Source organism: Rhinatrema bivittatum, chromosome 9 (genome assembly GCF_901001135.1).
Source record: "Rhinatrema bivittatum chromosome 9, aRhiBiv1.1, whole genome shotgun sequence".
Taxonomy (NCBI): domain Eukaryota; kingdom Metazoa; phylum Chordata; class Amphibia; order Gymnophiona; family Rhinatrematidae; genus Rhinatrema; species Rhinatrema bivittatum.
The window spans coordinates 64402926-64418727 of NC_042623.1; the positions used below are offsets into that span (position 1 = coordinate 64402926).

The window sequence follows — 15802 nt, forward strand, 5'->3', positions numbered from 1 at the left end:
TTAGAACTGTGAGCCCCTAGTTTTGTTTTTTTTTTTCCTTCTTTTTAACTGAATAAATCTTTCTGAATATAATTTCTTCTATAAATTTTGCTATCATGGCCTGCTCCGCTAGGGACAAGAGTAGATACTTCATTCAGGTAGGAGCGTACCTTAGAGAGGCCAGGCTGACTGGGCTTATATCTTCTGCCTGGAGCAGCCACCATTCCCCATAGGTTGGGCTGTTGGTACAGGCGGCTACCAGGACTTACTAGGTGGAGTAGGGAACTGGAACCAGAGCAAGATCCAGGAGTGGAACTGAAGACCATAGTGGAAACCAATGACCAGGAAGGAAGTAGGTGTCAGAATCCAGCAGGCAACAGGTCATATGCAGGAAATATACCGGTACATAGTTTCTCCCATGAGATTTGAAGGGATTCAATTGTACCATATGTTGACTCATTGCCTTGTTTATTGATTATATGCTTGTTCTTTCTAAATTGATTGTAAAGCCTGTTGCTAAATTATTGTTCACTGTAAACCGAGGTGATGTTTGAAACGTTCCGCGGTATATAAAAAACCTTTAAATAAAATAAATAAAAATAAATAAATAAAAGACCAAGCAATAGGATATTGCGGAGCAAGACTCTGAGGTCTGTTGGACCAGCAAAGGTGTGTCAGGCTTGGCTTCTTATATATAGCCCTCTGTGAGACACCTATGCTGGTCCAATAGGGAGCTTCTGGGGGCAGGTCTTTCTAATACTTCCTACATGATTCTCGCTGAGTCAAAGTCCTTGTGGCTTCACTGCAAGATCCCTTGGCTTTGAGCACCCAGTAGATCCCCACTGCTCCTGACAATTGCTTTTCATCCATTGTTCATGAAGCAGGCTTCCAGCTTGAAGACATGTAATGCTTCTACAAGACACCAATCCCGGATCTTTACCAGTTATATTGAAGGTCATGCCATCTCTGGATGTGACATTTGCTCAAGGATGTTGCATTGAGTGATTATAGCCTAGCAAAGCTGGTGTCATAGCCTGGGAAAAAGACTCAGGATCTGCTGATTATCAGACTCTATTGAAATAGTCCTTCCAGTATTCATAGCAAAGCCTAGCAGGCTGGGTTTAGATGACATACATAATATTTTAAAAGTTGTATACCCATATCTGCTCTTGTTTCTTTCTCATCTTTTATTTTGCTATTTCCTTTTCCTATCCATACTTTTTAATTCTTCTGATTATAAGTCATGTCTGTATTTTAGCTTAATTTCTTTCAGATGTTAGAATAATTTAAGTGATAAGTAAGGAGCCCAATATTCAAAGAGTGTGCAGCACCTGATTAAGGCACCTTAATTAGCCTTATATAGGCGTCTTTATTCAGCACTTTAAGGTACCTTAGAGATTGGAATGAATTTAGGTACCTAAATGGACTTTAAAGCATCCCAACTGAACATAGACCAGGTATTGATTTCCCTAAGTTTATATGCCTTATTTAGGCACTCAGTGCTAGAAATCAGTGCCAAGTACCTCCATTTGTGCCTCTGCCACTGAACACACACCCTTTTAAGGTGCCTAAATTTAGGAAGTGAGCTCAGCAAAGTGTTTACATTCAAAATCCTAGGCTCCTAAGTTAGACACCTAGGACTTTTGAATATTGGGCTTATTGTCATTATAATCACCCACTATGCATTTTTCTTTTTTGTCTGAATTTCCTTGTTTGATAACAAAAGACCTATAATATGTTTTGTTTCTAAAAATAGAGTTCATCATGTATATGGAGCTCAGCATCCTCCGTTTGATCTGCTGTTGCATGCAACGTAAGTTGAACCTTTATTTATATTGCTTATTAAGTGTTTTTAGAATCTTGAATAATACCTGCCTGCTGGGTTGACTGGAGATTTGATAAAAATATGGAACAGAAGTAGTGGGTCAACAGCTAGAATTAAATATCTTATTGTACAATTAATAGCTGTTTTGGTGAAATGAAAACAATAGCTTGATTATTGTAATGCGCTGTATTTAGGTTTATTGAATGTTGCTTTTAATGCCTTGCAACTTCTATAGAATGCGACTGCAACTGCTCGGTTGATTTAGGGCCGACCAATTCATGAACATATATCACCTGTTTTAGTAGACCTACATTGGCTTCCTGTGCATTCAAGAATCAAAACAAGGTTGCAGTTTTTGGTACATAAACTTCTCTCTAGTAACTCATTATTTGGGTGTGATATGCTCCTAAAGATATGGTCCAAGTAGAGCCCTGCGCTCAGCTCAAAAGGCACTTTTAGAAGTACCTAGTATCCATCAAACTCAATAACAGGTAACCAGGTTTTATGCTTTTTCGATTGCAGCACCCGCCGTATGGAACAACTTACCAGAAACACTGAGGTTTATCCCTTGTTTAAAATCTTTTTTAAAGCTCAGTTGAAAAGTTGTTGTTTTCCTTTTTTCGGGAAGCAATTTGTAACTGACAGACTCTGTTCTTCCTGACCTTATGTTACATTTTAAGCTATTTTATTTATTTATTTGATTTGATTTGTTTCCACATATTGTATTAGACTGTCGTTTAGTCTTTGTGTTTTTATTTCATTATGAATGTTCTTTATGTCAGCCGCTTAGGGAATTAAGTGTATTATAACTAAAGATACCATAACACCCATTCTTCAGGCCGCCACCTCATATTCCCATGTATTAATGCTAGGTTCTTATTCAGGTTATCCTGACAAGTGATCTTCATCAGAAATATAAGATATAAAATGTCCACTTTTACAGTCATTTCTGAAAGTCAATCATAATCGGAAAATAAAAGAAACTTCCTATATTAATGTAATGTAGAAATAAAGTTACTGTTATGATGCTGTGAACACTTCTAAGTTACAGTAAAATAATTCATTTGAAGATAAATTAAAACTGTTTTAATGAAAACATTTCCTAGGCTCTTGCTTGAGATGTGGGAATTGTTTCACTGTACCATCCATTCAGACATCCTATTTTCATTTGCTGCTTTGCAAGCAGATCCAGATGGCAGGTTTGGAGAGGGCCTGCACTGTGCTAAAGAGGAGCTAGAATAGTGGATTAGACACAAAGGATGGAATGATTGGCAACATCTAATAAAGCTGACAGTCTGCATAGTAGCATGATTCTTATCTGGTTACAGGAAAGCTACTCTCCTATGACAGAAATTCCAGACTTGGGCCAGTTATATTTTTTACACATGATTACTTTTGTTGTTGCTTATATGTCAGAGTGAAATAACTGATCAATAGTATAAAGAAGTATGGTAGCACTTGTGGACACTAGAAACTGCCAAGGTTGGTTGCATTACTGCAGGTATTTAGGAAACCAGCTGAGCACAGATGGGATAGCAAATTGTTATACATCTTTTCCATTGACGAGCAGAGCTGAATTAGTCATGCCATATGGGTGAAGTCATCCAACAGCACCAAATGGACCCTTCTTTTTCTGTTGATAAGCAGGCTGAATTAGCCATGCTCATTGGGTGACGTCATCTGTGGTACACGATGTGGGAGCTGTTTCTCAAAGTCATAAAATTTGGCCTACTGAACCAATCTTTTTTCATCCATGCATCAACATGGATGCACTTATTATCTCCTCACAGATGGACACAATTATTATTTGTGCCCAGGGCTGGAGTGTTATGGTTTAGCAGTGTTTGGGTGAATTCTTGGGTACTGTGGCAGGTGACTATGCCCACGGGGAGGAGCCCTGTGGGGAGCCACAGTACTGGGTTAGACTCAGGATGCACAAACACAGACTTAGCTCTTTTATTGTACAGCTTAATGTGAACCACCAGAGGTAGCAGTAATGAGGTGATCCAGAGGTTGCAGTCCTGGGATCCTCGGCAGAGGGAAACCTGTCTCACCACGTTGGTATAGGGGATTCCAGTGTAGGTTTCCCAGGCAAGGCAATGCTGTAGATGAGACAGACTGAGAGTTAGATTGCTCACTAGATGGTAGCTGTAGGTTGGCGATTCCACCAGGCTGAAGTAGATGGTACAGGCACCGAGTCTGGGAGAGCAGGCCCAGGCGAGTACCTGATCCAATAAGGCACCTAAAATAAAGCAGAGGGCCCCCGAGGAGCGGGTACCCAGGTTAGGCAATACCCCGAAGGGCAAGAGAGAGAGAGCTTCCAGCGGCAGCACGGAAGCGGCAAGAGTAGCTTAGACCGCCTGAGACAATATCTTTGCTACTCAATGAGCTAGCAAACATGAACAGGCTAAATACCCAGATGCGTGACGTCACTTGAGGGGGACGCCCCGAGGTTCGCACCATAGCTGGAATAAAGACGTGGGTAGCGTGCGTGCACCCTAGGAGGCCCTTGGGAGAAACATGGCAGGAGGCAACGCCATAGCGGTTCCGAGGACGCTAGAGAGAGCGGCTTGCAGGCGTGGCAGAAGCCATCTTCCCAAGGCTAGTGGGGAGAGCTGAGAAAAAGGTGAGGCACAAGGGTCAAAGCCGTCTGAGACCGGACGCAACACGGAGCATGATCAAGCAAACTACCACGACTGTGATCGCATGTCGCAAAAGGCCCAACGACAAAGGGCCGAAAAAATAGTCTGGCTAAGATTGGAAGATAACCAGCTTGGTGCATCTGGATTCCAGTCTCCAATTAGCAGCCACCACAGTAAGTCCCCTCTGCTTGTTAGTGGACTGGGAAGGGCAAGCCCAGTCTGCCTCAGAGTTGAAGCGGGCCCCAATCCAGAAAGGTCCGCCCCACTTCTGTGGGAGCTGGGGATATGTCGATCGCACCACCCAGGGTGTTGCTGGTGCACCCAAAACCATAGACCATTGAAGCGCATAAAAAGAAGTGCATGACGCAACATGGTGCGTCAACCACGGTGCACCGACAAAGCGTGATGCATCTGCTTGATCGGTGCACGATGCGCACTTGACCCATGGTGTGTCCACCTGTTATGCTTCGACTCCTGAGGAAGGGAGCATTCTGTTTATGCTTTGTCCTCCTGAGGAAGGGAGGAGTTGGGAAACTGTATGATCTACTCCTCAAGAAGGGAGGGGTTAGCAATCTTGTTGGGCTTTGACTCCTGTGGAGGGAGTAGTAAACAATCTGTTAGGGTTTAGACTGTGGAGTAGCAATCTATTATGAATCTGTTGCTGAAGACCCCTGATGGAGAAGGAGTAGCAATCTGTTACCAGCGGAGTGCTTGGAGAGGGCACTCAGCTGTAAAGGAATGTAGATAGATGGGTCCTTGGGCTGATGGCAGATGACTGCGCCCCCAGGAGGATATCCTGAGAGGGACCACCGGCTAGGCTTGAGTATGGAGACAGACACAGATAATTCTTTTATTAGACAGGTTAGTAGAACCACCAGAGGTGGCAGTAGTTTGCTGATATGCCCGGCAGGGCAGAAGTCCCTCAGGTACTGGAACAGCGGTCCCAGGGTTGCTGAGCTGTAGAGAAACTATAGAAAGTGAGTAGAAAGGGTAAGTTGTGTTTATAGCCAGAACTGGATAACAAAGTCACATAAGGTCTTTAGGAAGCTCAGTAGCTGGAAAGGGTTAGGCCCTCGAGGAGCGAGTACCTGGTTCCAGGGAAAACTCAGAGAGAGCGATGGCAACTCACAAATGTCTGTATCTGCACTAGCTTCCAGGCAGTAGAGAATCTTCAGAGTGTTCAGGAACATGGGCCCTCGAGGAGCGAGTACCGGTTCCTATCAGCAATCTGAAATAAAGAAAAGAGAGTGAGGCCCCCGAGGAGCAGGTCCCCCTGGTAAGTCCGAGGAGGTAGAGTAGCTTGGGAGTAAAGCCGAAGCAATCCCCCTTTGCTAACTCGATTAGTTTAGCGAATACTGAGACCTTTTATATTGGAAGCAGATGACGTCATCTCAGGAGGACGCCCCCGAGGTTCGCGCCCATGCTGGTACATCAATCGGAGCGCGCGCGCCCTACGTCATCAGGAACATGGTGGATCCGTAGTGTCGAGCCGGTCCGGGAACGTCGGAGGGAGACAGCAAGAAGACGCCGTGGCTGCTAACCGTCCATTAGACCCGGAGGGAGTCGTCACAGAGGTAAAGAGGGTAGAGTGAGGGTGTCGAGCAGCGACGGACGCAACACCACCAAAACCACTATGCTGCAAGATGCAGGCCCGACGTGCACAACTCCATCAGCCCCACCATGTTGATGCAGGGACACACAAGATAACGCGCAAGCTTAAGGGCTCGATTCAATTGACACTAGCTTGTAAAGAGTCATAGAATACAATGTGTGGACAGATACACAAGTTTGAGTCACCAGAAATCAGCGCAAAAACGTCCCTGCAAAATCTCTGTTGAACGCTCCGCATACCAAAAAAACAAAAAGCCATGAAGGATTTTTAATAGCCCCTACAGGTCATCATGGGATCGTCCACAAGCCAAGGGGCCCAGACACTGCATTCCAGGTCTCACTCAAGTTCCTCAAGCTCAGGAACACAGCATCCTGGACTTCAGCCAGTATGGAAGATGCTGGCATTAGACATTCTAAAAGCAGCCATGCTCCCTCCCAGGTTGCCTTCAAGAATGTACTCCACCTATCAATCTATCTTTGCTTTACCTACTGCAGGTCTCAGCCCAATGCTTGCATCTACACTTTGGCAGCAAGGTTCTCGACTCTGAACTCCTAACTCTAACGTCTTTTATCCCATTTTCTCCTCAACTATAGGAGACCAGGACCAGACATTGTACTTGAGGAGGATATTCCTCACCTGTCTCCAGTGCACTGAACACAGCAAGCAGTAGAACAGATTGCACAAATTGTAAAGAATTTCTTCAGTACTCTTTCCACAAGTACTAGCACCATCCTTCTTCCTAGGACAAGCAGGATGGTAGTCCTCACATGTGGGTTACATCATCCAATGCCCAGCTGCTAGTATCCGCGTGTCCATGCTAGGTCCCCCTTAAGTCTCTTCTTTTCCGCAGTGGCCTCGGGGTCCGTGGAGCTCTTCCTTTTTTCACACTTTGCCTTGATAATCTTGAGTTTTTGTCCATTCCTCATTGGGTCCCCCTTTGTGGTCTGTGCCGCCTCGGTACAGTAGGTCTTTTCCCACATTTTTTCCATCTTTGGTAGTTGATTCCCGACTCCTTGCCTTACGGTGTCCGTCGGTCATTGACCACAACGCCGGGTAGTTTTCTTGGTGTCGACCGTTTTTTGTCTGTGCCCGCGGACCATGTCCATCATGGATCCACACGAGGTTTGCACGAGGTCCTGCCTGGGGGCCCTCGCACGATGTCCGGGGGTGCAGTCCTGTGCGACCAGATGACACCCAAGGGCTTGGGCGCGCCTGATAAAATGGAGAAAACTTTCAGGACTGCCGAAGTCCTCCAAACCTACGTCTCCTTCGACACCTGTAGATCGCGGGGAGCCATCTGACCCAGCTTCCCTCTAGCTAGTACTATCCAAGGATCGTGAAGGAGGGGAATCCATCCTCGATGTCCTCGCTCGCCCGACCTCGGGGTCATCAGCTTCTCAGCACGGGAAAAGACCGGGAGCCGAGCACCGGAAACGATCCATAAGCATTGACAAACACGGTCACCGTCTGTGCACGGTTCCGGAGTCGGCATCAGCAACTGCCGAGCCACCATTTAGAAGCGGCACTGGCCATCGGAGGCCCCATCCTCTGGTGCTCCCGGTATCCCAAGGCATTCCCCACAGACACCGAAGACCCGAGGGAAGAGCCTGTGATGCCTCGTCCTCCTCCATCAGTCCTGGCCACCCCGGACTTCTAGGAGGAAGTTAGACTACAGGGTGCAGTCGACGGTGCGCAAAGCGCTGCAAATCGTTGAGCTAAACCATTGCCACCGGCCCCCATATTCGTGCTTGAACTTCCGTCCATCGGATGCTGGAACCACTGCTGGAGTGTCTTGACATCCTTCTAGGCGCTACTACTGATGCAACCGGTGCCCAAGGGGCCCTTGATGCCCCATCAGCCACCGATACCCTCCACTGGAGTGATCCCGATCCTTGGGTCCTCTGAGGAAGATACGGCCAGTACCATGTTCTCTCACCCACGGTTTCCTGAACCCTTGCTGGATCCCTCCGGCTTACTACAGCCACTGATCCACCTCCATGCCAGGGGAACCATTGATGCCATCTGTGCTCTCACGACTTCCAAAGCCCTCGGAGCCCAGGGCTGATGCTCCTCACGGACCTCGCCTGCAGTGTCCTGGTCCCAGTGAGGAAGAGGGGCCTTATGATCCCTGGGGTGACAACTCCACAGACTCATCCTCAGAGTACTTCGATGACCCCATTTCCGAGCCCTCTCCTCTGGAAGAGTGGTGCCAGTCACCACCTGAGGACTTGTCTTTTGCGGGGGTCGTCAGGGCTATGGCCAAGGCCATTCCCTTTCAGGAGGATGCGTGTCATAAGATGCTGAAAGTTTAACAGTTCATTGACGCTCCTAAGAAAATCGTGGTGGTAACAATCCACAACATTTTCAAAGAACTCCTTAGCAGTGGGAGCATACCATTTCTGACTCGGAAGGCTGATGCCACCATCCCTGGTGCAACAGGCCATGGGAATTTGTGGAGTCCGCCTTAAAAAAAAAAAAAAAAAAAAAAAAAGGCCCGGTGCTTCCTTACTCATCCCTCCGCTCCTCCGTGAGCATAAGGAGCTGAATGCCCTGGGTAGGAAAATCTTCCAAGGCGCCATGCTCGTTGCCTGCATTGCTGCCTACCAACTCTATATGACCCAGTACAACCACAATCTTTGGAAACAAATCCAAGATTTCGCGGAAGGACGTCCCCAGCAATAGCAAGAAGCCCTTTTTGGCATTTTCCTCGCTGGATTTGGAGGCAGGAAAACATGAGGTGTGTTCTACCTATGATGTTTTCGAGATGGAAGCCCGCTTAGCCGCCATGGGCATCGACACCAGGAGAATGGCTTGGCTCCGGGCCTCCGATCTCCGACTGGAGGTCCAGAACAGGCTTGCTGCCCCCCCCCAGGCAAGAACCTGTTCGGGGATACTGTCCGGGATGCATTGGCACAACTGAAGGGCCATCATGGAACCCTTCAGCAGCTGCCTGCTAGTGCCTCAGAAGGACTGTCCTCAGCCAGGAAATCCTCCAGGCTGGGTTCTCGAAAACCCTTTTATCAGCATACGAAATGTTATCCTCCGGACCGCTCGGACTCGTTTGCCTCGCACAAGATCCAGGGGTTGTCCTTCAGCCGGCTCCCCAGCAAGCCCCAGCCAAGGGCTTTTGACTGTCAGCGTGGGAGCACAAGTCAGCTGGCTGTACCCCTGACGTCCAATCCCTCATTCGGCGGCGCAGGCTCCTCAGCTTCCCTGTCACTGGAAGAGATAACATCAGACAGCTGGATCCTCTCCATCGTTCGCCAGGGATACCATCTGCACTTCAGCTGGCCCCCCAGAGACCTCTCCCCCATGTCCATCGTGGGATTCATCCGCTCATCTGGTCATTCTTCAAACTGAACTCTCCGCCTTCCTTGCAGCGGTGCGGTGAACCGGTCCCTCGCCATCAGCAGGGCCAAGGGTTCTACTTGAGGTATTTCCTCATTCCGAAAGGCATGGTGGCTTGCGCCCCATTCTCAACCTCAGGGCGTTGAACAAATTTCTTGTAAGAGAAAATTTCAAGATGGTCTCTCTGGGCACGCTGATCCCGCTCCTCTGAAGAGGAGACTGGCTTTGCTCCCTCAATCTCAAGGAGGCATACGCACACATTGCAATTGTCCCCAGCCCCCGGAAGTACCTCCACTTCGTGGTGGGGAGTGCACATTACCAGTACAAAATGCTGCCCTTTGGGCTGGCATTGGCCTCCCGCGTCTTCACCAAATGCTTTAGTGGTGGTGGCTGCCTACTTCAGGCGTCGCTCGGTCCATGTGTTTCCATACCTGGATGACTGACTGGCCAGGAGTGACTCTCACTCTGGTGCCTTGCAAGCTCTGGCCTTGACGGTGCAGACCCTGCAGACAGTGGGGCTCATTATAAACTTCCCCCAAGTCGCACCTCTGTCCATCCTACTGGGTCATATGGCGGCCTCCGTCCATGTGACTCCTTTGGCCCCGCCCCTAGTGGGCCTTGCTGTTCCAGTGGTGGCAAGAATCTCAAGATCTGGAGGCTCCAGTCACTGTAACGGACCCTCTGAGGATATCTTTGGCCTGGTGGGAAGATCTGTCCAACCTGCAACAAGGACTTCCCTTCCAGCCTGCTCCGCCCCAGGTGACTCTCACCACCAATGCTTCCCCCCCAGGGATGGGAGCCCACACGAGCGCCTTGCATGCAAGACCTCTGGACCGCTGCCGAAGCCTGCTGTCACACAAACTTTCTGGAGCTTCGGGCAATACGGTATACCCTGTGGGTGTTCAGAGATCATTTGTCGTCCAAGGAATCCCACCCGCCTCCCCACGATGTTGGGTTCACCTTCAGTTTGTTTTTATATTTTCGGTCATTTTTTTGCTATGTTACGAGACTGAAGGGGGACCTTGCGTGGACCCGCGGATAGTAAGTAGGGCTGGGCATGTTCAGTCTGCTGGTCAAAATTTCCCGTGCCGGGCTCTATCGGATGATGTCACCCAGATGTGAGGACTAACATCCTGCTGTCCTAGGGGAACACTTGTTACAGGTAAGCAATTGCGCTTTCCTTTGGCTTATCCTATTGTCACACCAGTGAACAGAGAACTCCTGAAGGTGCTCCCTCATCCTCAGATGATCTGAAGTCACCAGCGCCAGAAGCTCCACCACCATCATCCATACTCTCTCCGGGGCATATGCCATCCAGCTGACCACTGCTGTAAGCACCTTCTGACCACTCTCAAGGGGAGTCCCTGAACAGTTCTATGGGGCTATTATCTGCCCCCCCCCCCCCCACAGAGGAACCACCAGAATATACATCACCACCGGAGGATCTGATATGCACCAGGTTTGTAGAAAAGTAGAAGTTCACAAGGACCCTGACCTACACTCGGATATGATAGGAATTCTACAAATACGAGACGTCCCAATGGAGCCTTCTGCCCTTCCATCTCATGATATGCTAGGAGCAGTGCTCATGAAATGGTGGGAGACCCTTTTCTCGGGCACCACGGTGGCAAGGAAGATAGACTTAAAATTCTGGCTAAAGAAACTCCTGGCTATGGGTTAGTGCAACTACCCCACACTTCAGTAGTCCTTGAATAGGCAATTTAAAAAAAAAAAAAAAAAAAGCGAAAAAGACCAGGCTCCATTCAAACACGCTACTGAGCAGAGACAACAAAGTCCTTGATGACCTCTGTAAGGAGGTATTCCATGGAGCAATGCTGGCGTCTTGGATTGAACAGCATCAATTCAATATGATCCAATATCTTTATTATGTGAAAAATCTGAAGCCGCATATCCATTCTGAAAACAGGGAGTAGATTACATACCACCGCAACCTTCCATGATTTGGAGGAGGGCTTATGGCACCTGTTATGCTCCTTATATGAGTTATTGAACACCATGCTCCTGCATCAGCAGTCTCAATAGGAGCTCAGAGGATGGATTGGCGACATGCATAAAACTGGTGGACTCTCATGTCTAGGAGACATCTTATTTGGGGAAAAATGGTCTCCCAAATAAAAGAAGAAATTGTAGCTGTACAATTCCTATCAATCCAGGAAGATTAAGCTGGCAACAATAACAGTACTACAAATGACTGTTCTACCCACAAAGGCAGTACAGGTCATACTAGCCATACTGTACACCTGCCTTCCAGCAAAAATGTATGCACAGCAAAGAGCGTGACAACCAAACCGATGGACACAAAAGTTGAAACCTCAATCCGCTATTAAGCAGCAGCAGAATTTTTTTTTATAAATTGAAGGCCATAGCCACAGGTAATGGTTGGGGGCAGGCTTCAACAATTTTTCAAAACCTGGAGGGAGATAAGAACAAATTTATAGGTACTGACGATAATCTAGGCTGGTTACCATCAAACTTTTCTACCCAGCCAAAACTTCCCTAACCTGCTCTCCCCTCTCCAAACCCGGATCACCTTTCCCTCTCGGAACAGGACGTTCAGAAATTATTGCGCCAGAATTCAATATAAAGAGTGCCCTCGCTAGTCCTCAGCAAGGCATATTATTCACATTACTTCCTCATACCTGAAAAAGACAGTGGATCTCTGTCTGATTTTAGATCTCAGATTTCTCAACAACTATCTGTGCAGAGAGAAATTCAAAATGACATCTCTCAACACTATTCTAACCATTCATCTAGCCCAATGACTGGATGTGTTTTCTCGAACTGAAGGATGCATATGTGCATGTCTTAATATACCCTTCATATTGGTGCTTCTTAAAGCTTCAAGGTGGGCCAAGCACACTACCAGTACCAAGGGCTCCATTTAGACTCTCATCTGCCCCCAGAGTCTTCACCAGGTGTTTAGCAGTGGCAGTGGTGCATCTCTGCTGAAAAGGAACTTTGACTCTTTCCCTATCTCTGACTGGGTGTGATTGTAGCACCGGACAGAAAAACACTTCTCTCCAATACCGAAGTGACATACGTTGCCTAGAATTGCTTGGATTTCTAATAAATTATGAGAAGACTGTGCTCAACCCGGTTTAACAGCTGCAATTCACAGGAACCCAATAGATACAATTCACACAGAGCCTTCCTTTCGGACTACAGGGCGCTTGTACTTTGCACTTGGCCAGGAAACTTTTACAGCAAAAAAGGACAAAAGTCTTCCAAATTCTGGTATTGCTGGGCCACATTGCGGTAGCAATTCATGTGGTTCCTCTCACTCGCCCCCATATGCATCATCTGCAGTGAGAGTTCAAAAGCCAGTGGTGCCAATTTCTACCGGTACTACCCTTATAGGCAATAATCAAACTTATCTGACTAATGTTCAGGACATTCGATGGGGACTACAACCGGAATATAGGCTCCGCTGCTACATTCAGTGACACACCAGTTATCCTAATTACTGACATTTCCACAGAGGGAAAGGAGAGCACATCTAACCACTACAAAACGCAAGTCTGTGGATCCTGCTGGGTCGATCAATGCACATAAATTTGTTGGCGCTCAGGGCCATGAAGTAGCCCCGCTGATTGTTCAGTCACCCTGCTTCAGGAAGCAGGACGTCCTAATTCACACTGACAGCCAGGTGGCCATGTCTATGTGGACAACTTTTGGGAAAAAGGTATTCCAGGATTCTGTTTCATGCTCACTAGTTTTACATGGTACAATACTTAAATGATTGCATTAAAAAAACTAAAACCGCTCCTTGTCCCAGTTGAGGGAACCCTGAATATCTGCAACAGATTCTGGACATGGAAGAATATATACGCCACCTTTATTCAATCAGTTTTGAGGTGTTTGATACAATGGACTGCTCCTCCTCTGCTATAATGTGTTCAAGGTGATGCATATAGGGAAAATAATTCATGCTGTAGCTACACAATGTTTAGTTTCATTTTAGGAGTTAACACCCAGGGAAAGGTTCTGGGCTTCACAGTTAATATTACATTGAAATTGTTGGCTCAAATGTGCTGAGGCGATCATAAAAGCAAACAGAATGTTAGGAATTCTTAGGAAGGGAATGGCAAATAAAATGGAGGATGTCCATAATGCCTCTGTATCGCTTGCTGGCTAGACCGCATCTTGAATATTATGTGCAATTCTGAGCGCTGCATCTCAAAAAAGATATAGTTACACTGGAGAAAGTACAGAGAAGGGCAATCAAAATGACAAAGGGCATGGAACAGCTTCCCTATGAGAAAAGGTTAAAGAGATTAGGGCTGTTCAGCTTGGAGAAGAGACAGCTGAGGTGGGATATGATAGTGGTCTACAAAATCATGAAAGGACATGAATGGGTAAATGTAAAATGGTTATTTACATTTTCAGATAATAGAAGGACTTGGCACTCCATGAAGTGAGCAAGTAGCACATTTAAAACAAATCAGAGAAAATCCTTTTTCACTTAATGCACAATTAAGCTCTGGAATTCATTGCCAGAGGATGTGATTAAGGCAGGTAGTGAAGCTGGGTTTAAAATAGATTTGATTAAGTTCCTGGAGGAGAAGTTCATAAACTGCTATTAATCAATAGAGAATAGCCATTGCTTATTGCTGGTATTAGTAGCCTGGGATCTATTTAATGTTTGGGTATTTGCCAGGTACTTGTGACTTGGATTGGCCACTGTTATATCGGATACTGGGCTTGATGGACCTTTGGTCTTATCCAGTATGGCATTATCTTATGTTCTTATGAGGTCTAGCTGGTTGGCTTCCTGCCTTTCATGTTAAGACAGGATTCCTGATTCTCCAGAAGTGCAACTTGTCTCCTGCGAAGGGCGAGATAAATTGGATTAATTACTACTTTTGTTGGGGGTAGGTAATTGGCAATGCGTGTACCAGCATAAAATTATACAATTGTTTTATATACGATAGCTATTGTTTAGGTTTCTGGTTTAACAGAGTAAAGCATTCTTGTTATGCAAACACCTTTTGTTTAACCCTAAAGTCAGCTTGCATTTCTCTACCTTAAGAAAGGGTGTAAGCATTCTGCTCCCTTTAAAATGAATGTGCGATATATATTGTGTAGTTTTTATATCTGATAATAAACTGTAGCCAGTTCCCTATAGGTTTACTCATCTGAATTTCTCCTCACCAAACTATCTTAAATACAGATGCTTCCAACTTGGTTTGGGGAGCTCACGAACAAAAGATTAACACCCAGGGCTCTTGGTCTTTCCAGAAGAGGATGCACATCAATCTACTGGAATGTTGGGGCAAGATCCATATGGCGGCTTGAACTGTCCAGCTCCAGAATTCAGGATGATAATCCTTACCTTCAGTCCAGCTGGGAACCTGAATCAAGTGCAAAAAGTAGTGAAGAAGACTACTTTAGATAGTGCCCAAGCCCCACGCCCTTAGGAATCAGGATTTGACTGGAGTTCATTCAAAAGCTGGCACCTGGAAGCATGGTGAAACTTTTCATACTGGAGGAAAGTGTATGCAAAGACTTGACCACTTTGAGTTGTGTATTTCCTGCCAGCTCTGCCACCATGCTTCCTGTTCCCTGTTGTCCAGCTCGGCTGCAGTGCAGTTGTTTGCCAGTTTTATTTCTTGCCATTTAATTTTTTTGTCAACTGCTCATTGGCAGTCAGTCTTTGTTCTCTAGCAGTGAGCAGGGAAGTGTAGTTTCGAAAATTTGAACAGGTCATAGAAACATATAGAAACTTAGAATTGATGGCAGAAAAGAACCAACGGTCCATCCAGTCTGCCCAGCAAGTTTATGGTAGTTTCTGTTGAACCATATAAATATCCCATTCTTATCAGTTTACCAGGCTGTCAGTCAGGACCCTTGTTGGTTGCTGTTAGAGTCCAATTCCCTGTTATATTCTGCTGTAGAAGCAGAGAGTAATGTTGCATCAAGAGTTTCAGGCTTATTGGTTAAGGGTAGTAACAACTGCATCAGCAAGTTACACTTATGTTTATTTTTCCCAGACCGCAAAATTCAGTGTCCTAGTTATTTGCTGTCTATAATGAATTCCCTTTTCCTCCTTTCTCCCTGCCAAGGAAGCAGAGAGCAATGATGGAGTTGTGGCTTATTTGTTAATGGTTGTAACCGCCACACCACCAAGTTACTCCCATGTACTCATTTCTTCATTTCTATCCTTTAGCCTTTAGGGGTCCACATTGTTTATCCCAAGCCCCATTGAAATCTTTCACCATTTTTTTCTTCACTTCCTCCGGAAGGGCATTCCAGGCATCTACCACCCTCTCTGTGAAGAAATATTTCCTGATATTGGTTCTGAGTTGTCCTCCCTGGAGTTTCATTTCGTGATCCCTAGTTCTGCTGATTTCTTTCCAATGGAAAAGGTTTGTCAGT

General features: G+C 46.3%; 1 protein-coding gene across 7 annotated transcripts in view; it reads left to right on the top strand.

Moving 5' to 3' along the window:
- Nucleotides 1–15802, top strand: part of TBC1D22A (TBC1 domain family member 22A) — a 970480-nt gene that overhangs the window by 17807 nt on the left and 936871 nt on the right. For all 7 annotated transcript variants that reach the window (XR_003858779.1, XM_029617102.1, XM_029617099.1 and 4 more), the window contains one exon: nucleotides 1736–1792. Coding sequence is in view for 5 of the 7 variants with exons in the window: in XM_029617102.1 (XP_029472962.1) it covers nucleotides 1736–1792 (57 nt within the window). In the remaining 2 variants the exon portion in view is untranslated. The remainder of the gene's footprint in view (nucleotides 1–1735; nucleotides 1793–15802) is intronic.